Genomic DNA, 24,290 nt, shown 5'->3' with positions numbered 1-24,290 from the left:
CCTCCCCTCATTCTTCTTTGCTCCTTCCCACCCATTTGTGTTTCCTTGGCCCCAGCCCCGTCTAGTCTCTTTCCCAGAGGCCGCGTTGTAAGTCCCCTCGTCTGTCTCCAGCATGTCATACGCCTGTGTGAGTCTGTGTTCATGTGCATCTTGGTGCACATGTGTGTACCAATGCGTTTTTAGCTGTCAGGAACAGACCCTGAGTAAGGGAAGGGCAGGGCACTCAAAGTCAAGGCTAAGATTCTCCTCCAGCTTCAGAAAACATTTGGTGTCTGCAGACATGCAGCTCTACCACCTGTCAGACAGAGCCCAGGGGACACGCTTATAAGACAAAGCTGAAATCGATCTCAGAGAATGGGGGGCTGCTGGGTTTTGAGAGATGCAGTCTTCCTAGCGTCTCAAACCATGGAGGGAAGATAAGCATCCCTCCCCCATGTGCTAAGAAGACACCCCAGTAGGCCCGGAGACGAACAGGCTGCCAGTGCCAGGCAGACCAGGAGAACGGGGCATGAGGTCGGACCTAGTCATGAGCCCAGATGGTGCTGTGCGCCAGACAGCATGACCAGGGGAGCTGACGAGGGTGGCAGGACCTCAAAGAGGCAAGTGACCCAGCACCATGCAGCAGGTGGGCATGAGGACTCATGGTGGGCCAGGAGCAGGCGGCCCGAGAGAAGGTGCACTTTAGGGAGTGGAGAGTGTCTAGGAGGGCACTCCCAAAGGAGGCAGCACAGCCACCACCCCAAGGCAGCAGCCCGGGCAGGGACAGAGAACTTTTCTTAGAGACCAGCAGATCCTCATGCCATAATAACGGACCCCCAGACAATGCAGGGAGCCCCCACACTGAGACGTCAGGAGCAGGGAGGTGATGGCAGCCTGGGATGTGGGTAAAGAAGATACCACAGGCCCTGCCTCTGCACCTGGTAGTGAGATCAATGCAGTAAACAGATATGGAGTTTAAAGCAGGGAGGAAATTGTCTTCATCTAAGTTTCCTTACAAAGGGGAAGCTGTCTTTGCCGGGAACAATATTTTGATAAGTGCTTAAGCCTGAAGCTGGAGGCCTGGGTGTGGGGGTGCAACAGCTCTGCTTGAGACATGAAGGAATTTTAGAATTGTTCATGTTGCACCAGAGAGAGGCAGGGAGGGAGGGAAGAAAGGAGGCTGCTGTTGAATGTGAATCCCATTCCCCACTGTCTATATTTTCAGAAAGTTCCTGATGTCATGAGTATGTGGGCTCAAGTGGGGTGCGCACCCGTGACATTTATGTGCACATATCTCCATGTGTGGGAAACAAAGGGGCTGGCCTGAGACTCAGAAGCTGGGCAGAGCCCAGGCAGTGCAGGGATGTGGAGAAGAGGCACAGAAGCAGCTCGGAGAGGAGAGACCCCACGATGGGGAGGCCCTTGGGCAAGTTTAACCGAATCTCCATGGGGCCAGGCCCAGCTGACTTCTGGGTGACCGTGTTCTCCCACAGCATTGTTTTGGTGGTTCTCCATTCTGTTTGCTGTATCTACATCAACAGCAACAACATGTACATCCCCCTTGGAAACCCTCCAGGAATTGGAAACCAGGTTTCTGCACTGGGTGGGCTGGAATGCTGGGACTCTCAGGCCCATTACAGACCGCAGGCTCAGCCAGGGATAAAAATCTCTAACAGAGAAGAGGCACAGAGTTAGAGATGTTTGACGCTTTGATGCTTCTGTGCCTCCCTGTCTCACCGAAGTCTCCAGTTGGAGGATGGGGGCAGCACCAGCATCTTCCGGCTCTCGGCTCTGGTTAGGGCTAGACTGGTGGTATCAGGACTCTCTCCCTATTGGGGATGTATAACTGGGCCAGGGCCAGGGCCACAGGAAGCAGACGGGATTGGTCATGTAGAGAGGGTCCTTAAAAGAGCCTGGAGCCTTTGGTAGTGACATCTTCAAGCCTAGAGAGGCAAAGGAGAGCTAAGCCTTTAACCAGAAAAGCCTCTTGTTGGCCCCCAGAGTCCCACCTCTGTCCCCTCAGCTGTTCTTTCCAGGGATCGTTCTTGAAAGCAGTAGGGAAAGGAAAGTGACAGGCCCAGGCCCGAAGGTCAGGTTTCTTATGCATTCCAGGGGCTCCCTCATCTCTCCATCCCTACACCTGGCTCCCCTGAGAACCACCCCCAGGGCTAGGGTGAGATGGGCCTCTTCAGAATTCATGTGCAGCCCAGACGGCTAGTATGCAGGAAAAGCCCCTCTGGTGGCCTCTGAGACACTAAGGAGACCCTTCACCAGAACTGAAGTGGTATTGGCATGGAGAACCTGCTGGCAGCCACTGAACAAAGGAGCCAGGTTAGCCTTTCTCTGTCTGGTGTGGAACAGTAAATGAGGGCGTTGTTAATGCCTGGAAAGAGATTTCCTGGGGAGCTGGACAGGGCCGTGTGCCCACCAGCCCCTGCCCTTGCTGGGCAGCCTCCTAGAATCTACATTGACCCTCAGTCTCGCACCTTACTGGGCCTTCAGGAAGTTCAGGCTTTTGTGGTAGGCGGACTACACATCCAGTGCCAACAGTCGGGGAATATCTGGGTGTCCCCACAGCTGGTCCCAGGGAAGGCTGGCAGGGGTCTTTTTTTCTATTGGGTGACTGGAGGAGGCCACCTCGGTCTTCCAGACGGCCTCCATCTGCTTCCCCTGTTGGCTGAGAGTGGGGCATTTGGAGAACGTGTAAAGCAGCAGAGTTAGAGACTGAGATGCAAGAGGCTCTCCAGAGCCACCAGGCCCAAGACTCGGCCTCATCTCCTTCCTTTCTCAAATGGAGTGTGTCACTGCCCTCCTTGTCTCCCCTCCAATACTGAGTCTGATTCTCACTTCTCTTGGGCCCCTCTGGCTGAGGAGCTGCTGGAAGAGGCTCCCAGGGTGGCCCCTGTCCTTCAAGGAACAAGCCCTGGGGCAGAAGCCCTCATCTAGCATGCAAAGGTGGGTGTGGACCAGGGTCTTTTTAGCTGCCCAGAGGTTCACTGTCTCCAGAACTTGGAGGTCACATGGTGAGAGAATCAGGCTTGTTTATAGGACAGACCAATGGCAGATGCCAAATCGATGCGCAGGGTAGAAAGGTTGTAAGTTTTCAGGTGTGGGTCCCCAGAGGCTTTCCATTGCATAGTTTGAAACGCACTAGGTCAGACTAGTGCCTGAAGCCCACACGCTGTGACACACACCCCACCTCTGGGTCAGTGGCCAGCACTGGGGAGGGCAGCTGAGAAGACAGGCACTTTGCAACTCATAGGGTGATCTTGGCCTGTTGGTGCCCTCACTTCACTGCTTGCCTTCCCAGGCTGGTCTCCCCTGCTCCCTGCCTCTTCATACAGCTCCTGCCCCCTCAGCTTCCCAGCACCTACCGGGCCATCTGCAGGGGCACACATTCCCAGTGCTTGGACTGAAAGGGCTGCTTGTAGGTGGGGCCGCTGGGGCAGATGTGCCACGGTGAGGCTGCAGGCAACTTGCATTTCTTCGGCTTTGGCGAGGTTACCTCAGGGATGTTCAGGTGAATGTTCCACTCCAGCTGGAGCTAGAGGAACCAGCAGAGAGGCATCAGGGAAACAGAAAGTTATCTCCTCTGTAGGTTGGGAGGAGGCTTTGCCTGTTTGTTGGTGCCCCTGCTAGACTCAGGGCTGAGTGGAGAAAGAATCCCTTCAATTAGAAACCCTGCAACCACAGGGTATCAGACCTTTGCTGGAAACTCCTTGAATTCTTTTTTGCTGGGTTAGTTGCTGTTTTCTCCTTTGTTGTGAGGAAGCTGGAGAATGGGCAAAACAGCAAGGAAGAAAATGAAAAGAAACCAGGGCACTGGAACTCCAGAGCAGCTGCAGGCAGCGTTCATGGCAGGGGGCCAGGTTGTGCCTGGCCTGCACTGGGTATCTTTTCATCCAGCCCCAGCCCTGGCACTGGGCAAGGAGCTGGGGGAATCTTCATAGCCACTCAGAATTGTCATGTAGTCCCTTTCATTCTCAACCCCAGAACAAACTTAGCAAGTCTAGACATCTCCAGGAGATTACCCAGACCGGTATAAGGTGATATGAAATCTCCATGGCCAAGGCTCTTCCAGCTGCCTGATGTCAGCTCTCACACCGAATGCCTCAGCATGCTGCCTCCCCTAGACTAAGGCCACTGCCGCTCAGGACTCAGGGGGTGGCAGTACCTCCTGACCCAACCCTAGGGCTGGTCTCAGCAGGCCCTGACTCACAACTGTGGGATCCTCCAATCCCTCCAAGCTGCCGGCTGTCCCCCAAGGGACCACGTCAGCACTTGCTGCTTTTTGCAGCCTGAGCCTCAGGTCTAGAACTGAGGGCTGCTCATCCCAAAGGCAGTGTTGCGAATGAAGGAGTCTGGTAGGGAAAGGCCTCATACTCATTGGTGGTGCAGAGAGCTGTTCCTGTCATATGAAAGATGGATGTGGATATAAACTCATCCTTGTATATGGGGACAAAATTAATAGTCCCAAAGGGTGTGAATTCTAATTTGCTGGGTTAGTTCCTGTTTTTTGTCTGTTGTAGATAATCTGGAAACAGGCAAAACAGCAGTGAAAAAAAATTAAATGAAGACAGATGTTAAATCTATATCTATACCTATATCTATATATCTATAATAAAGAGTTAAAACAGAAGAATATAGGAGTCTTTTATTCCATTATTCCCAGGTTTCAGCTATTATCTCTTTGGCCTTTTTTTTTTTTTTAATTCTCTACTATTTTACATTCATCTTAAATGTCAGAAGTTTCAAGGATTCTAATATGAATGTAAGTTTTTCTTTTTTTTGGTAATGTAGCATATAGACAATTATTGGTATACATATGGATCCATTATCCCTCAGTAGTCTATGGCTCATAGATTAGTAATCATTTATCTAGACAAAGAGAAAAGGAAGTTTGGGTGTCAGAGACAGTGTTTCGGAGTTTAAAGAGGTTTTCTGGATATGAGAGAATGGGAGAGGAGAGAAAAAAGAAAATCTCATTATTGTGAATTATAAGTTGGACACACTTTAGTGATTATGAGTGACCCAATTAAAAATTGGGGTTACTTTTTTATTATTTTTGGTGGTGAGTAAGCATTATATCTCTGAATGGGATACAATGGCAAAACCAGATCACATAACGTCTTGGGATTTATTTGGGTTGTACTTGATGTATGAATGTTCAAACCAGGTCTATACATTTTAGATCATTACTTTACTGAATTCTGCCAAGGTAAAGTGGGGTGGGAGTGTTAAAGAGTAAGCTTTCTCCTAGTATTAGTTTTCAGGGGGAAAACGTGAGGTCTCAGCAAGCAGGCTTCTAAGTATAGAGATTAAGAGAGTGAATGAGACCTTCTCATTCCATTGGCCTAAGCCAATGGTTCCTAACCCACAGGGCATGGTCCCCTGAGAGGCAATGGATTTTTTGCCAAGAGCCCAAGAATGTAAGCACATACTCAAAATTGTACACTGAATAAATAAAAAGTAAAACTATTAGTATATAGGAATTCTTGGAACTTTTAACATTTAAAATGGATCTTAATATAGGATTTAAAAAAAAATTTTTTTTGAGACAGAGTCTCACTCTGTCGACAGGCAGGAGTGCCGTGGCGCCATCTTGGCTCACTGTTGCCTCTTTCTCCTGGGTTCAAGTGATTCCCAAGTAGCTGGGACTGCAGGCACATGCCACCATGCCTAGCTAATTTTTTGTATTTTTAGTAGAGTTGGGGTTTCTTCGTGTTGGTCAGGATGGTCTCGATCTCTTGACCTCGTGATCCACCCACTTTGGCCTCCCGAAGTGTTGGGATTACAGGCGGGAGCCACCATGCCTGGCCAGGAATATTTTTAAGACCTAAACTAGTGATAATGGAATAAGAAGGACTAGTTTACCATTCTGTAAACAACTAGTAGGCCAAACAGAATAGATGAAAAAATGATGTTTATCCATTCAGATAACAGGCAGTGCAGATGAATCATCCCCAAAAGGAATGAAACAAATGAGACAATGTCCAGGCCCCAGCACAGGGCAGGAAACCCAAACAGAGGCCAACAGCCTTGCTGAGATGAGGAGACAGTGTTCCAGGATCAGGGAAGCCAAGGTGACGAGAATTTGAAAAGCAGAGTACCAGAGAGGAGGAAGCCACATGACAAGGAATCTCCAAAGCTCTGCCAAGGGGTCCCATTCAGTGTCTGTGCAGGCCTGGGAGGAAACCACCAAGGCTGGGGGAAGAATCACTGGGCAAGACCAGGCAGAACCATCCTCAGAGCTCACATATCCCTGGGAAGAGTTTGTGTTCACATCTGTAAAATACCAAAAGAAAAAACTGCCCACCTAGAATTCTGCATCCGGCAAAAACATCTTTCAAAACTGAAAGCTGAATAAACCTTTTCAGACACCAAAGCTGAGAGGATTCATCACCAGCAGATAAGCACTGTGAGAAATGCTAAAGGAATCCTTCAGACAGAAGGAAAATGATACCCAAAATACATTTGGATCTACACAAAAGAGTAAGGAGCACTGGGAATGATAAGTGTGGGGGTAAATAGATTATTTTTTTCCCTTTAAGGGAAAAGTAATCAATGTACAGCTGTCCATTGCTATCCATAGGGTATTGGCTCCAGGACTCCTCACAGGCACCAAACTCTGTGGACGCTCGCATCCTTATATAAAATGGTGCATAGTTTGCATATCACCCATGCACATCCTCCTGTATATATTATATTATCTCTAGATCACTTATAATGCCTAATATATCATATAAATGCTATCTAAATAGTTATTATATTGTTTAGGGAATTAAAAAAAAAAAGTCTGTTTGTTTTCAGTACAGACACGATCATCAATTTTTTTCTCCAGATATTTTTGATCTGTGGTTGTTTGAACCCACAGATGCAGAACCCACAGATACAGAGGGTCAACTGTATTAGGGGATTTATAAGTTACATAGAGGCAAAATGTATGACAACACTAGAATAAAGGCCAGGAATGAAGAAATAGATGTATACTGTTGTAAGGTTCTTACACATGAAATAATATTGTTTGAAAGTAGACTATGATAAGTTAAAGATTTATATTGTAAATCCTAGAACAACCATTAAAAATAACAAAACAGGCTGGGCATAGTAGCTCACACCTATAATCCCAGCACCTTGGGAGGCTGAGGCGGGTGGATTACATGAGGCCAGGAGTTCTAGACCAGCCTGGCCGACATGGCAAAATCCTGTCTCTGCTAAAAATACAAAAAAATTAGCTGGGCATGGTGGTGGGTGCCTGTAATTCCAACTCCTCAGGAGGCTGAGGCATGAGAATCACTTGAACCTGGGAGGTAGAGGTTGCAGTGAGCCAAGATCGTGCCACTGTACTCCAGCCTGGGGGACAGAGAGAGAGACTGTCTCAAAAAATAAAAAACAACAAAACAAAGAGGTATGGCTAACATGTCAGGAGTGGAGATAAGATGAATTTACTTTAAAAACTCCATTACTCCATAAGAAGGCAGGAAAAGAGGGGGGAAAAAAAGACAAATAGAATTGAAGAGCAAAACTATATATTTAAACCCAGCTGTGTTGATAATCACATCAGATATAAATAGCTTAAAACCACCCAATGAAAGGCAGAGAGTGACAGATTACATTAAAAAAGGAAGACCCAATTATATCAATTAAAACCCCAGTTTAAATATAAAGACACAGTGCTTACTTCAGTAGCACATATACTACAATTGGAATAATACAGACCAGACTACTGGCATGGCCTCTGTGCAAGGGTGACATACAAATTCATGAAGTATTCCAATAAATAAATAATATATAAACACAGAGAGGTTAACAATGAAAGAGTGGAAGAAGGTATACCATGCAAATACTAAAAAATATTTTAAAAGCTGTAGTGACTATGTCAATATTGATGTACACTGAAGAGCAAGGAATATAATAGAAACAAAGGGCCAGGTGCTGGTGGCTAACGCCGGTAATCCCAGCACTTTAGGAGGCCCAGGTGGGCGGACTGCCTGAGGTCAAGAATGGGTTCTCAAGATGGCGAGAACCCATCTCTACTAAAAATACAAAAATTAGCCAGGTGTGGTGGTAGGCACCTGCAATCCCAGCTACTCGGGAGGCTGAGGCACCAGAATCACTTGAACCTGGGAGGTGGAGTTTGCAATGAGCTGAGATGGTGCCACTGCACTCCAGCCTGGGTGACAGAGCAAGATCCCATCTCAAAAAAAAAAAAAAAAAAGAAAGAGGGCCATTTCATAAGGATAAAAGTCCAAATGTGGGGCCAGGTAAGGTGATTCATGCTGTAATCCCAACATTTTGGGAGGTCAAGGTGGTAGGGCTATTTGAGGGCAAGACTTGGAGACCAGCTTGGGCAACATAGTGAGACCTCATCTCTATAAAAATAAATAGTAAAGGTCAAATTTTCTTTTCTTTTCTTTTTTTTTTTTTTTTTTTTTTTTAGGATGGGGTTTCACCATGATGGCCAGGCTGGTCTTGAACTCCTGACTTCACGTGATCCACCCACCTCGGCCTCCCAAAGTGCTAGGATTACAGGCGTGAGCCACTGCACCCAACCCAAATTTTCTTTTTTGAGACAGAGTCTTGCTCTGTCACCAGGCTGGAGTAGAGTGTCACAATCTCAGCTCACTGCAACCTCTGCCTCCCGGGTTCAAGCGATTCTCCTGCCTCAGCCTCCTGAGTAGTTGCAACTACAGGCATGTACCACCATGCCCAGCTAATTTTTGTATTTTTAGTACAGACAAGGATTCACCATGTTGGCCAGGATGGTCTCAGGCTCTTGACCTTGTGATCCACCCACCTTGGCCTCCTGAAGTGCTGGGATTACAGGTGTGAGCCTCCACACCTGGCTGTAAAGGTCAAATTTTCAAGAGTAGGTAAACAATCGTAAATGTGTATGCACTTAATTGCAGAGCTTCAGAGTATTTGAATAATAAACCTATAAAACTGAAATAAATAGAACTGGAGAGATACAGCATGCTCATTAATTGAAAGAATAAATATCATTAAGATGCCATTTCTCAGTGCTGGGTAGGTAGGAAATTGGTGGGTTGGAGTTTGTGGTGGGTACTTGGGCCCAAACTGGAAAGACACTCAGGGCTAACAGTGACATCCAGGACATTCAACCCCCAAAGCAGCAGCCAGTGATACATATCTGTGGAGAATGTCACACAGAAAATGAAATAAAATCCAGGGATCCAATCAGATGTAAAGAATGTGCATACAGAATAATATTCAAGAAAACGACTGAAAGATTGGTGGGTGTTGATGCTCAGTGAAACCTGGGAATTCAGAGGAATGTGTTCACTTATACTTGAATTTCCCTCTCAGTGATTCTTCTTGTTGTGTGGCTTTTGGTTTTGTACACAGTAGTTCTCTTTTATCCTCTGGGGATACATTCCAAGACCCCCAGTGTATCCCTGAAACCTCAGTGCCAAACCCTTTACACACTGTTTTTCCTATATATACATAAGTATAATAAAGTTTAATTTCTAAAGCACAGTAAGAGATTAATAACATTTACAAAATAGAACAATGTTAACAGTATACTGTAACGAAAGTTATGTGAATGTGGTTGGTCTCTCTTGCTCTCAGAATATCTTACACAGTACTCACCTATTTTCAGATTGTGGTTGACTACAAGTAGCTAAAACCACAGAAAGGGAAACACCGGATGAGGTGGGGGATTACTGTATTTAGGAATACAACTATATATACATAGATTTCATTTTATTTGATTTTTTTTTTTTTTTTTTTTGAGATGGAGTTTTGCTCTTGTTGCCCAGGCTGGAGTGCAATGGTGTGATCTTGGCTCACTGCAACCTTTGCCTTCCTGGTTCAAGCGATCCTCCTGCCTCAGCTTCCCAGGTAGCTGAGATTACAGGCGCCCGCCACCACGCTTGGCTAATTTTGTATTTTTGGTAGAGATGGGGTTTCTCCATGTTGGTCAGGTTGATCTTGAACTTCCAACCTCAGGTGATCCAGCCTATTGTCTTTTCTTTTTAAAACCATATTGTATGGAGGTATCTACTAATACTTTGTATATAGCATTTTTTGTTCTATTACATAACTTTTAGTTTTATTGTATATATAATCTGACACACAATAAAGGGTAAAATTGCTTCCCCAAACCATACTTTTAATCAAAACCTAGAATCATCTGCAGTCCTTGTTAAAAAGGCAGGTTTCTAGAATCCTCTGAAGTTCTGATTAAATAAATTCCTTGGAAACCACACACACACACACACACACACACACACACACACACACACACACACAAAGATGACATTTTTCTCTAGATTGATCTTTAGTTTCAAAACAATGCCAATAAAAATTAAAACAGGCTTTTTTGTAGAGATTGACAAACTGATGCTAAAGCTATATGGACCATAACAAGGAATTTAAAAAACATTTCTGACAAAAAGTTGAAACACTGACATTATCTGATTTCAAAATTTATTATAAAACTGAAGTTATTTAGATAGTATGGTACTGGCAAAAGAATAAACATACAGATTGAAGAAACAGAATAGAAATTCTAAAAGAACCACACATGGGTGGCCAGTTGATTTTTGGCAAAGGTGCCAAGACAATTAATTGGGGAAAGAATAATCTTTTCAAAAAAGGGTGCTGGAATGATTGGATACCCATACGCCAAAAAAAGATAAAACACCAACAACCTCAAATCATACTTCATGCCATATGCAAAAATAGACTCAAAATGTATCAGAGACCTGAACACTAGAGGAAAACTGTAAAGCTGTTTAAAGAAACATGAGAAAATCTTTGTGACCTTGGGTTAAGCAAATATTTTTTTAAAATAGAACATAAAACACATGAACTATAGAAGAAAAACATTGGTAAATTGGGACTTTATTAAAACCTTTCTCTCTCCAAAAGACATTGTTAAGTACATGAAAAGGAATGGCCAGGCACAGTAGCTCATGCCTATAATCTCAGCACTTTGGGAGGCCGAAACGGGCAGATACCTGAGGTCGGCAGTTTGAGACCAGTCTGGCTAACATGTAGAAACCCTGTCTCTACTAAAAAAGACAAAAATTAGCCAGGTGTGGTAGCAGTGCCTGTAATCCCAGCTACTTGGGAGGCTGTGGCACAAGAATCCCTTGAACCCAGGACGCAGAGGTTGCAGTGAGCTAAGACAGCACCACTGCACTCCAGCCTGGGTAACAGAGCAAGACTCTGTCTCAATAATAATAATAATAATGGAAGGCTCACACTGAAAGATAATATCCACGAAATACAGATCTGATATTGAACTTGGATCCAGAATATAGGATGAACTTTTACAACCCAATAGTAACACTTTACCAAAGAAGATAAATGGATGACGAATAAGCACATGAAAAGATGCTCACGTTATTGTTAGGAAAATTCACATTATATAAATTAAAGTCTTATTAGTATAAAATAGATCTACAACTCAGTAGCATGAAAACATACAACCTGATTTTTTAATTATTTTGAGAAAGAGTCTCACTCTGTTGCCCTTCCTGGAGTGCAGTGGTGCAATCTCAGCTCACTGCAATCTCTGTCCCCTGGGTTTAAGCTATTCTCCTGCCTCAGCCTCCCCAATAGCTGGGATTACAGTCATGTGCCATCATACACAGCTAGTTTTTGTATTTTTTTTTTCCTAGGGTACATACGCAGATCATGCAAGATTGTTGCATAGGTACATTCATGGCAAGGTGGTTTGCTGCCTCCATCGCCCCATCACCTATACTGACATTTCTCCCCACGTTATCCCTCCCCACCCTCCCTCCCACCAGCTCCCCAACAATGGACCCTGGTGTGTGATGCTCCCCTCTCTTTGTCCATGTGTTCTCATTGTTCAACACCCACCTATGAGTGAGAACATGCGGTGTTTGATTTTCGTTCTTGTGTCAGTTTGCTGAGAATGATGGTTTCCAGGTTCATCCATGTCCCTACAAAGGACACGAACTCATCATTTTTTATGGCTGTGTAGTATTCCATGGTGTATATGTGCCACATTTTCTTTGTCCAGTCTACAATCGATGGGCATTTGGGTTGGTTCCAGGTCTTTGCTATTGTAAACAGTAGAGACGAGATTTCACCCTGTTGGCCAGGCTGGTCTTGAACTCCTGAGCTCAAGTGATCCCCCTGCCTTGGCCTCCCAAAGTGCTGGGATTGTGGGCACTAGCCACTGCACCTGGCAACATATAACCTGATTTTAAAATGGGCAGGTCCACCTTCAGCCTGGTGTGTGGTGAGTGGTCCTGGATGGGCCAGGGCACTGTGATCGCAGGAAGAGGCATGGGGTGCAGTCTTTAAAACATAACATAAAAATGGCTTCCAAAAGAGCTCTGGTCATCCTGGCTAAAGGAGCAGAGGAAATGGAGATGGTCATCCCTGTAGATGTCATGAGGTAAACTGGGATTAAGGTCACCATTGCAGGTCTGGCTGGAAAAGACCCAGTACAGTGTAGCCATGATATCTTCATTTGTCCTGATACCGGTCGTGAAGATGCAAAAAAAGAGGAACTATATGATGTAGTGGTTCTACCAGGAGGTAATCTGGGTGCACAGAATTTATTCGAGTCTGCCGCTGTGAAGGAGCAGGAAAACCAGAAGGCACTGATAGCTGCCATCTGTGCAGGTCCTACTGCTCTATTGGCTCATGAAGTAGGTTTTGGAAGTAGTTACAACACACCAACTTGCTAAGGACAGAATGGTGAATGGAGGTCATGACACCTACTCTGAGAATTGTGTGGAAAAGGATGGCCTGATTCTTGTAAGCCGGGGGCCTGGGACCAGCTTTGAGTTTGTGCTTGCAATTGTTGAAGCCCTGAGTGGCAAGGAGGTGGCGGCTCAAGTGAAGGCTCCACTCGTTCTTAAAGACTAAAGCAGGGAAATGTGACGAGTTAGGAATCCATTCTCACTGTGTTTGCGCTAAACAAAACAAGGGTAGGTTAATGTGTTCAGAAACCGCCATCATTACTGCTTTTGCAGAAGTAGAGTTGTGAAGTCACAACTACACAGAGATTTATCAACCTGCAAATTGTGTCTGTACATTTCTAAGCCTTGATTGCAGAATGAACAGGGCGTTTAGCAAACTAGAAATAAAAAATGAAAATGGGCAAAGCAGGAGTTCAAGACCACCCTGGGCAACATAATGAGACTGTCTCAAAAAAAAAAAGCAGGGACAAAGGACCTCAATTGACAATTACCCAAAAAAAGACATAGGGCACTCTGGCCCACTCTGCCTATGGGACAGTCCTGCTTTGTCAATGGAGCAGCCATTCTGTTGCACCCTGTTCCTCTAATAAACTTGCTTTCTTTAAAAAAAAAAAAAAGAAAAAAAAGACATAAAAATGGCCAATAAGCATATGAAAATATGTTCAACATCATTAATCATCAGGGAAATGTAAACCAAAACCACAATGAGCTGTCCCCTCACACCTGCTGGAAGGGCTATTATCAAAAAGAAAGGTGATAACAAGGTTATGGCAAAGGTGTGAAGAAAAGGGAACCCTTATACACTATTCATAGGAAGGTAGATTAGCACAGCCATTGTGGAAAATAGTATGGAGGCTCCTAAGAAAATTAAACATGAAATTACTATGACCCAAGGATTCTCTTCTGGGTATATACCCAAAGGAACAGAACTGCCACCTTGAAAAGATATCTGCACTCCCATGTTCATTGCAGTATTACAGCAGCCAAGATACGGAAATAACCGAGGTGTCCATCATTGGACAAATGGATAAAGAAACTGTGGTATGTACAGTCATGTGCTGCATAACAGTGTTTCAGTGAATGATGGGCCACATATACAACCGTGGTCTCATAAGGTTATCATACCATATCTTTACCTTTTCTATGTTTAGATACACAAATATTCACCATTGTGTTCTGACTGCCTGCAGTATTCAGAACAGTCACATGCTATACAGGTTCGTAGTCAAGCAGCAATAGGCTACGCCATATAGCCTAGGTATGTAGCAGGCTATCCCATCTAGATTTGTGGAAGTATATGCTATGACGTTCACACAACAAAAATTGCCTAACAACACGTTTCCCAGAATACAGCCCCATCACTGTATCTATAGTGGAATATTATTCAGCCTTAAGAAAGGAGGAGATCCTGCCATTTGCCACAATAGGGTTGGCCCCGGAGGACATTATGCTAAGTGAAATATGCCATGCACAGAAGGAAAAATCTTGCATGATCTCACTTATATGTGAAATCTAAAAAAAACCAAAAGGCCAAATTGAGGAGACAGAAAATAAAACAGTGGTTACCAGAATTGGGGTGGGGGTGGGAGGAAGTGGGGTGACATAGGCCAAATGATACAAAGTAGCCTTGTATAGGACTAAGAAACTGAAAGCTCTAATGTGCATGAGGATTATAGTTAATAGTGTATTGTATTCAGGATTTTTGCCAAATGAGTAGATTATTACGGCCCTTGCCAGAGGAAAGATAAAAATGGCAATTCTGTGAGATGACGGATATGTTAATTTGTTTCACTATGGTAACCATTTTACTATATATCTATCTTATAATGTCATGTTATAAACCCTAAATATATACAATAAAATTTATTTTAAATAAATAAATAATAATAATTGTTTTGCCCTTATGGAGCCATGAAAAAACTCTAGAGGATCCCCAGGGCTCAGCAAACCACACATTGAGAATTGCTGATCTAATGCATAATTTGAGAAAACATTCCAAAACTAAAGGACATAAATTTCTACACTGAAAGACAGGCCGGGTGCGATGGCTCATGCCTATAATCCCAGCATTTTGGGAGGCCAAGGCAGGTGGATCATGAGGTCAGGAGTTCAAGATCAGCCTGGCCAACATGGTGATACCCCGTCTATACTAAAAATACAAAAATTAGCTGGGCATGGTGGCAGGCGCCTGTAATCCCAGCTACTCAGGAGGCTGAGGCAGGAGAATCGCTTGAAACTGGAAGGCAGAGGTTGCAGTGAGCCGAGATCATGCCATTTTACTCCAGCTTGGGTGAAAGAGCGAAACTCCGTCTCAAAAAAAAAAAAAAAAAGAAAGGGCCGATTAGGCCCTGTAAAATAGGTAAACATAGGCCCACATCAGGCTTAGCATCATGAAAGAAATTACAAAACACTGGAGACAGATCTCATCAACTCCCAGAGATAAAAATAGGCCAAACCCAAAGGATCAAGGACTCAGGATGACTTGGGGTACTCAACAGCAACATTAGAGCCCAAAAAGCAATAGGCAGTGCCTTCAAAATTGTGAGGGAAAGGGACAGGCACAGTGACTCACACCTGTAATCCCAGCACTTTGGGAGGCCAAGGCAGGTGGATCACTTGAGGTCAGGTGTTCAAGACCAGCGTGGCCAACATGGTGAAACTCCATCTCTACTAAAAATAAAAAATTAGCTGGGGGTGGTGGCGTGAGCCTGTTATCCCAGCTACTCAGGAGGCTGAGGCAGGAGAATCACTTGAATCTGCGAGGCAGAGGTTGTAGTGATCCAAGATCATGCAACTATACTCCAGCCTGGGCAAAACAGTGAGACTCCATCTCAAAACAAACAAGCAAATTTTGAGGGATTGTGAGAGAACATGGATTCTAAGCTAGACTTTCACATCCAGGCAAACAATTAAGAGTGAGGATAGATATTAAGACATTTTCAGACAACCAGGGTCTCAATGACTTAACCTCCCATGCAACCATTGTCAAAAGGTGAGTGGAGGAGGGACTCCACTAAAGGAAGTGAACCAAGGAAGAAGATACCTGGAACCTGGAAAGCAAAGGAGCTGATTGAGGGAGAAGCAAAGCGAGCCTCTGCAAGACAGTGAAGATGACAGCTATGCACCAAGCCTGGAGAAACACCAGAGTGCCAGGAGCAGGGCACAGAGAACCACAGGGAGAGAGAATCACAGCCCAGAGCCAGGACTGCAGGATCCAGCTGCCCCACTCCAGAATAATCTTCTCTTCCACAGCTCTTTCTCAAGAGACATCTCTCTCTCTGGGCTGCTCCCCAGAAACAGATTGGAAAGCCACCCTCCTCCGTGCTCAGGCTGGCGCCTGCCTTCACCTTTCCCTGGTGCAGAGGCTTTATCCTGCCCTCTCCTTTCCCTTCTGCCCCTGGTCCCACAGCCACAGCCACATCCCCACAGGCTCATTTGGGACCCCAAGCCAATTGGCTGTGCTGACCCCAGGAGGCGGGGTGGGGAGGGCGGGAGGCCCACCTTGGGAAACATGGCCACCATGCTGCTCAGGCACTCCCGGCGCTTCTCCTCCAGGACCCTCTGCTTGTCTGTCCAGGCCTGCAACCTGAGGACCTGCAGGTGGTTAATGTTTTTCAAGAAGATGTGGAGGTTCTGGGCCTTGTAGGAAGCCCCCGTTTCTCTCGTGATTTGTATGTGGTTGAACACTTCTTGCCTGGGAAGAGAAGAGAAGCGATTTAGGGGGTGGAGAGGCCTCCTCCATCCCCCAAGTCTGTTAACCAGAGATGACTTTGTTTTCTTTAATTTCTTAGAGCAAAAAGAAATGGGAGGCTGTTGAGAGCTGGGGAAAATGGGGCAGAGAAAAATGGGAGGTGATATCAGGTGAAGAGCCTCGGGGCTGGGATGAAACAGGAAAAGAAAAGAAAGGAAGACAGGGGAGCACATTATGTGGGTTATGGGCAGGGCCACGGGAAGACAGGAAGAAAGAGGGAAGTGGCTTAGAGGAAAAGCCTCCCACAGGGAGAGCAGCGGTCAGTGCCCTTCCTCCTGCACCTTCAGAGGTTGCCCAAGGCCTGAGGCCAGACTTGCTTTCCTGCCCTGCCTCAGGAGACCTTGTCCAGGCCTGGGGTGGCTCTCCCCATCTCCCACTGCCCTGTGTTCCTTCTCTCCCACTGGGTTTAGGCTCTGCCCACATATTGTTGTGGGTGGGTGCCAGGTGGGTTCCAGGGAGGACCTACCGGAGGCTCTGGAGGCGTCTGTAGAAGATGTACTTATGGCACAGGTACTGCAGCCTGAACGTGCCCAGCTCCATGGTGGTGGTGGTGAGCTCCAGCGCCTTGCTGCGCAGGTAGCGGGGCAGCCCCAACGCAGACTCCTCACTTAGGAGCTGCAGGTTCTTCCTCTGGGCCTCCATGTCCATGTGGTACACCTTCTTCTTAAGAGTTACAGGGGATATCTGCAAAGAGGGCCGGGCCAGCCTTTGGATGGATGTCCCAGTGATAGGAAAGGAGGCAGATTTCTTGGGCCTCGTGGGAACTTGGTGGGCTTGTGATCTGTGGGTAGACGCCACTGAACTCATAGGTCTCTGCTTTCCCAGGGCAGGCTGCAGGGTACTAGGAGATGTGGGCAAGTGTGGCCTCCGGCTTTGGTGAGCAGATTGGGCCCGACTGGGGGTAGGCACTAAGGGTAGCTCTGTCTTCTCCAAGTCCCTCCATCGACTGGTAACTGTGAAGATCCTCCTCTCCACATCCTCCCCTTGCTGCTCCAGCTCTCTCCTTGGGCTCTCCTGCTCCTTTTCCAGCTGGACCCATTTCCGCTGCTGCTCCCTGGCCAGGTCTTCCAGCTTCCACTGCCGCAGCTTCTCCTGGTGCTCCTGCTCCAGCAGGGCCCACTTCTTCTGCCGCTGCTGCCACATCTCCTCCTCCTCCAGCCACAGCTGCCTCCGCTTCTCCCAGCTGAGTTCCTCCTCCCAGGGCTCCTCTTGGCTCTCCGAGGGCACCTGCCTGGAGCTCTCTAGAGACAGCTGCTCCTTAGAATGGAACTTAATTTGGAGTCCTTCCTTCTCCTGGAAGTAGTCCTCCTGGTCTTCGTCTTTGTGGCTGGAGCTTTCTGCCGCCGGTCTGTCCCATTTCTTAGGAAGCTTGTGATCCACTGAGGGTAGAAACACAGGCTCAAGGCTCTCGGTGTCCTGGCTGCTGAACACATCTGCGACCCTTGAGTGCATAGTCATGGTGGAAAGCGGCTGGTGCCCTGCAGCTCTAGCACAATTGTCCTGCGCCGTGGCCATGGGACCTGGGGGAAGTGGTGAGAACAACTGCTCCTCCTTTGTAGATTCCTGTTGGGTTTCCTCCGTGACTGTTTCTTTCCTTGGCAAGGTCTCTCTCTCAGGGGTACCCGGGGAGTCCACAGAAACCTCAGACAGGTCTTCTGCTTGACCTGTAGCAGTCTGAGCCTTCTTCAATTGGAACTCCAAGGCCTGCTTCTTCAGGAGAATGTCATGGTACCTTCCCCCTAGGATCTCTACTTGCTTCAGCAGAGCATCGCTCCTGCTCTCAAGGACTTGCACGAACTGCTGGAAGTGCAGCCTCTGGCTGCTGAGCTCTTTGGTCGCCTGCATTTGCAGGCGCCTGTATTTGGTCTCCAGGCTCCTGTTCTCCTTGTGTTGGAGGATCAAGGCCTTGTTGAGGTTCTCCACCATAGCGGCCATGTACCTGATGGCCCTGACCTCCCCCTTGCTGAACATGGTCGAGTCCAGGAGCTCCTGCAGCATGGACGTCACCTCCAAGGCCTTCGTGTTCATGCTATGCTGGTCCTGGAGCATCTGTTCTGGGCTCAGTGGTTGAGGATGGGGTGGAGATGTCTGTGGGCTTCTTCCCCGCCAGCCCTGCCAGAAAGTGCGTTCGGACACTGGGAGAGGAAGAGAGAAAAAAGTCAGTGACCTCTCATGGGTCCCAAGGATCACACTGATTCTCCAAATCCTGCACGGCCAAAGTGGCAACCCCCTTAGGGATTTGGCAAAGAGAATGGAGCTGGGGCCGTATGTGGGGCCAGGGATGGTGCTGTCAGGACAGACCTCTGCTGGGTGCAGAGCTTGCCAAGAGCCCAGCCTCAGGGGTCTACCAGCTCCACTGCACCTGCAGAGCCCAGAGGGGCCTGGTGTAGGCAATCCAGCGCAGCTCACTGCAGCATCCTCCTGGTCCTCCATGTTCTCCTGGGGTAGAGTCATTTTTCTAATCATGCCACTTCCCGGCCTCAGCGTCTGTGTTTGCCTCCTATTGTCAGCTACCCAAACCCCTTACACCCATCCAGGAAGCCTGGTTTCCCTTTCCTATTAGCACTGGACTGCGTGGAGAATTTATCACATGGTCCTCTAACTGTTCATGTTTTATGTTGGTTTTTTTTTTAATAACTAATGTTTTTTTTTTCCATTTTGGGGATCCCAAAGTCCTTTGATACTCTGAAGAAAGCAGCAGACCCTCTCTTCCCAGGAAAATGCGCTACACACAGATTGTGCCCGCCGTATTCAAACCCACAGCAGCTCTCCATTTCTCAGAGGCTGGGTCATGGTGGTCTTTGTGCCCCCTCGGACCCACTATGTATAGAGCTGGTGGAGTGATTATCTTGGAGCACCCATTCCTCTGCCTGTTTCATAAACATCACTGCTAGAATGAACAGTGCTAACTTCAGATGAGGGGTAGAGGAAATATAAAAATTAAGGGATACTGAAGTTGGGCTAGCATCCAGCTAGTATTGTCAGAGAGGCCACGTGGCCTAGTTGCCCAGAGCTTAGATTCTGCAGTCAGATAACTTGGGTTTGAATCCCATCTTTTCCATTTGCCTTGGACAATTATCCTAACTTCTCAGTGTCTCAGTTTCCCAATGTGAAAAATGGGGATAATCATAGAATCTATGCCATAGGACTTAGATTATGCATGTTTAGTGCCAAGTGCAGTAACAGGTACCTAGTAAGTGCTCAATAAATCATCCCTAAAAAGAAATAAATAAAGACACCGTCTTTACCATTCAGAAGTTTATAATCTAGCAAGGGACTAAGTATACAATAAGTGTATTTGAAGACATAGTACCGTACAGATTGCAGGAGAGATTGCCTCCTTTTCCACTTTCCCCTGCCTTCTCCCTCCTGCTGACCTTGATTGATAATGGGGCTGGCCATGAGGAACAATGGTAAATGCTGATGGTTAACTATTGTCAATTAAGCCCTGAGCATGTTCCAAGCACGGTGTCAGACACCTCACACTGTGTGGAAGCCTCCCCACAAACCTGCAGCTACACAGTACCCTCCTCTGTTTATATACAAGGAAACTGAGGCTCAGGGAGATAAAGTCCTTGCCCAAAGTGATACAACCAGAAATTAACAGAGATGCAGTTCAAACTTTTGAGTGAGATTAAGCAGCTAGAAAACCTATGTGTGGGGCCACAGGCTTTCCTTGTGGTCCCTTCTCTTCTCTGAGCTTCAATGTTCTCATCTACGAAATGCAAGAGTTCGATAATCTCAGGTTCTCCGAATGTTGACGGGAGTAAAAATCCAAGGTTCAACTGTTTGCTGATGGACCACCTCTGCAGCAGCCTCCAGCCGAGCCTCCCGAACCTTCTTGGCTCTGCTGCTGGGTTTGGAATGAGGAGAGGATGGTTCTCAGGCCCCAGCTGCTAACTCCAGCCCTCCAGGCCCCCCAGCTTTGTTCCTCAGAACCCGCATGAGACCACAGCTCCAGTGAGCATGCCAGGGACGTGTCTCCACATCACACCGTCCTCAGCCCTGGAGGACAGCTCAGAGCTGCTCAGTGCTTAGCCTGGGCTCAACCCCAGCCACTAACCACTGCCCATCCATCTCAAATCAAGCTTCTGTGATGAAGGAGGATTAGAAAGATCCCAGACCCCGCCTGTGACTTCTTCCCCTGCCATGGCATCCACCCCATCCTCACCCAGCTCCCTGCCCAGGTGTTCCTAGAACCTACCTTGTGACCTTTTCTTTTGTCCTTCAATAAGAGTGGAGCAAAGAGCAGTGAGTGACTCGATGCCTCTTTTGGTGGCAATGAGGGAGAGCGGTAGCACTTTCTCCGTCACCTCAATCCATTCGTCCAGGGCTGCTTCTTCCTCTTCACTCTTCCTGGGCCCGATCTCATAGGTCAGAGTGTCACCTGGAGAAGGGATGGAGGAGCAGGCTGAGAGCACCCTGTCCTCCAGGGGGACCCAGACAGCCCTAGAGCACAGAGGTTACAGCGGCTGTGAGGTCACACTAATTTTACCTCTTACTAGATATGTGATGTTGGGGAAGTCACTTACTCCCCTGAGCCTCAGTTTTCTTCCCTATAAAAGAATTGGGTGAAGATTAAGTGAGATAATACATGTGGAACAATTAACATGAGGACTGCCATGTAGAAATTCACAATGGGCATTTTATTTTTTTTGAGATGGAATCTTGCTCTGTAGCCCAGTGGAGTGCAGTGGCGCTATCTCGGCTCACTGAAACCTCCACCTCTCGGGTCCCAGTTCAAACAATTCTCCTACTTCAGCCTCCCAAGTAGCTGGGATTACAGGCACGAGCCACCATGCCCAGCTATTTTTTGTATTTTTTAGTAGTGATGGGGTTTCGCCATGTTGGCCAGTCTGGTCTTGAACTCCTGACCTCGTGATCTGCCGGCCGTGGCCTCCCAAAGTGGGATTACAGGCATGAGCCACCGCACCCGGCCCACAATGGACATTAAATAATACTGTTGTCTGTACAGCAGGGAGGTATCTGACTTGTTATTGCTCTATGTCCATTACCTGGTCCAACATCTGGACAACTGAATTAATTAAGCAGAGTCAACAGCTCTCTCAGTCTCTTGAGGGCAACTGAGGGACCACTGATCTGAGAGCTTCCAGGCATAGGATAGCATGTTGGGGGGCAGGTCACCATCCTGATACCATCTTCCAACACTGAAGCATCCAGCACACAGCACAAAGGTCCTCTGATGGAATGACTCTGAGCTGAATGGGGAGTAGCACCTGGCTTTAGGGATTATGCAGCTAGCCCACACCCAAATGGCTCTACCAGTTGCTCACAGTTGGTATCAGGGCCCATGCAGTAAAGGTCATTCAGTGTTTGAATGTCACCCAGGGGTGCTCTATAAAATAGCTAATATGGGTTTGAATTTAGTTCCTATCCCACTCAAAAACAAGATGTCATAATGGACTTGTGACTTAGGCTTCATCATATATTCAGCTAGTGTCATGATCTGTGATGTTTGGACACTTCTGTGTCTGCCCCTCAGGGGCATGGAGGTGATGTGCTATGACATGAGTGGTGGAATGCGTTACTGGAGAAGGGGATGTGTCCTGTGCTGTCCCTGTGCTCCCCTCCCAGAGAAAGCACAGTGCCCAGCCTGCAAACTCACCCCAGTCACCCAGCCAGCGGAGAATGTCATACAGGTGCTTCTCCTTCATCTTAGCATCTTTGGAGAAGGAGGCAATTTTGTCCAGCAAGATGAATCTCTTCTTGGCCTTTGGATCTGTCTGGTGAGATTTTGCCTTTTCTTTTAAATCATATCCTAATTTTTCCTGGAAGCAGTTGATAACACAATTGACATTGTCTGAAATGTGTGAGAGCCGAGTAGAAATATCCTATAGAGAAGTAACAGATTGTAGTGTTAGGGCTGTGGACCCTGCAGCCAGAAGCCACATGCTAGCAGTGTGACCTTGGGCAAGTCGCTTAGCCTCTTTGGGTCTCAGTTTTCTTATATTTAAAGTGGAAATCATTATCATACCTATGTCACAGGGTTTCCTGTAAGGATTAAATTAATTAATATTTTAAAGTGCTTTGACCAGTAGTACCTGGCACATCACACAAAAGGGTTAGCTCCTATTATCATTGTGATTATTAAGAAGGTCAAGAAAGAATAGAATACCAAAACCCACAGCAAACATTTCCTTAGAATTTCAGATGTTGCTGGGGGTTTCTGGATGTCTTTTCTCACAAGGATCCACAGGCAACAGAAGCTTGGAAGTGAGGCCCCAAGAAACCCTAGGATCAGAGGGTCAAGTAAAAAATGTAGCACAGGCAGTGTACAGGGTGATTTGAGCCTTTGGCCATTTCCCCAACCCCCATGAACTTCCTGGGGTCAGCTTGGGGGATTCTGGAGGGTTGCCAAAAACAGATTCTGGGTCCCTTCTCCTGCCCTCTAGGACCCACCATGATGTGCCTCAGGGCTATCCTTGAGCTTCCTGCCCCCTTCCCTGGGGGCTGCCCCTTTCTGGCCCTAGCCCTGCCTTAGGCAGGTGGTTGCTTTCAGCTCACCCTGCAGAGGCCAAGTTTAGGAGACAGGTAATTTATACTGATCTGTCTGCAGACCTGGGTTGCTGATATCCTAGGACCCCCAGGGACCCAGAGCTAGAATCTCTTTCAAACCTGGGGTCAGTCCCTAGCCTCCGTATCAGATCTCAATGTAAGCGTGATTCCTTCATTTCAGGGGCTACCTCTTGAGCACGAGTTAGCTGAGCAGCCTCAATCCTCAAGATGATGGCTTTCACTGATGTAGGAGTCGCCAACTGTGGGGGGTCATCTTTCTCCATTTTGGATCACTCTGTCAGTCACAAGATATCCTGTGTCTCTGGTCCACAGGCCTGGACACATAGTGTTGTCTGCTTTGAAGGTTAAGGGCACCAGGGTGTCTTCTGGCTACCCTCTGCCCAGGCCCAGCTCCTCCGGTAACTGTCAAACGCCAGGTTCCAACTGATCTTCTTTTCCCAGTGACATCATCAGTTTGATTATAAGAATTACATGCCCCACTACCTAGCTTTTTGTCCATTACCTAACATATATTTGTTTGACTTGTTGCTTTATAAAAATTACTAAATGTTGTGCTCCCAAACAAAACATTAATGTCTAAAAATAAGAAAAAGCAATTAGCAAAAGTTATTATCCCAAAGAAAATATTTTGAATTTCTAAAAATTAGAGCCAATCAAGAACCAAATGGAGGCCAGGCTCAGTGGCTCATGTCTGTAATTCCAACAATTTGGGAGGCCGAGGCGGGAGGATCACTTGAGCCCAAGAGTTTGAGACCAGCCTGGGCAACATGGTGAGACCCTATCTCTACAAAAAAAAAATTAAAAATAGGCTGGGTGCGATAGCTCACACCTGTAATCCCAGCACTTTGGGAGGCCCAGGCAGGCAGATCACAAGGTCAGGAGTTTGAGACCAGCCCGGCCAATGTGGTGAAACCCCGTCTCTACTAAAAATACAAAAATTAGCTGGGCATGGTGGTGGGCACCTGTAACCCCAGCTACTCGGGAGGCTGAGGCATGAGAATCGCTTGAACCTGGGAGGAAGAGGTTGCAGTGAGCCAAGATCACACCACTGTACTCCAGCCTGGGCGACAGAGTGAGACTGACTAAAAAAAAAAAAAAAAAACCTTTTTTCCCACCACCATTTTAGATGGAGTTTCACTCATGTTACCCAGGCTGGAGTGCAATGGCGCCATCTCGGCTCACTGCAACCTCTGCCTCCTGGGTTCAGGCAATTCTCCTGCCTCAGCCTCCTGAGTACCTGGGATTACAGGCATGTGCCACCATGCCCAGCTAATTTTTTGTAGTTTTTAGTAGAGACGGGGTTTCACCATGTT

At 46.9% G+C, this 24,290-nt stretch overlaps 2 protein-coding genes, 1 non-coding gene and 1 pseudogene across 6 annotated transcripts in view; 3 read left to right on the top strand and 1 right to left on the bottom strand.

Annotated features, from left to right (window-relative positions):
• PRPF40B (pre-mRNA processing factor 40 homolog B) overlaps window positions 1-24,290 on the top strand; it is a 75,845-nt gene that overhangs the window by 18,077 nt on the left and 33,478 nt on the right. For 2 of the 4 annotated variants that reach the window (XM_032294304.1, XM_032294324.1), the window contains exon 1: window positions 22,106-22,187. The exons of the other annotated variants lie outside the window; for them this stretch is intronic. The gene's annotated coding sequence lies outside the window, so the exon portion shown is untranslated. Of the gene's footprint in view, window positions 1-22,105; window positions 22,188-24,290 lie in introns of those variants that run through there. 4 annotated transcript variants of the gene reach the window in all.
• Window positions 2,509-23,240, bottom strand: FAM186B (family with sequence similarity 186 member B). The gene is made up of 7 exons (XM_032294379.1): window positions 23,145-23,240; window positions 22,067-22,292; window positions 20,645-20,827; window positions 16,907-18,575; window positions 16,191-16,383; window positions 3,354-3,523; window positions 2,509-2,656 (listed from the first exon to the last, which is right to left on the bottom strand). The coding sequence occupies exons 1-7, from the start codon at window positions 23,238-23,240 to the stop codon at window positions 2,509-2,511; spliced, it is 2,685 nt and encodes an 894-aa protein (XP_032150270.1).
• On the top strand, window positions 7,653-7,762 carry LOC116527865. The gene has a single exon (XR_004258765.1). It is a non-coding gene; the product is annotated as a U6 spliceosomal RNA (small nuclear RNA).
• Window positions 12,131-13,332, top strand: LOC116562227 (annotated as a pseudogene).

Source organism: Sapajus apella, unplaced genomic scaffold (genome assembly GCF_009761245.1).
Source record: "Sapajus apella isolate SASKATOON/1434 unplaced genomic scaffold, GSC_monkey_1.0 scaffold2, whole genome shotgun sequence".
In the NCBI taxonomy this organism is placed as follows: domain Eukaryota; kingdom Metazoa; phylum Chordata; class Mammalia; order Primates; family Cebidae; genus Sapajus; species Sapajus apella.
This window is presented reverse-complemented; position numbering and strand designations above follow the sequence as displayed.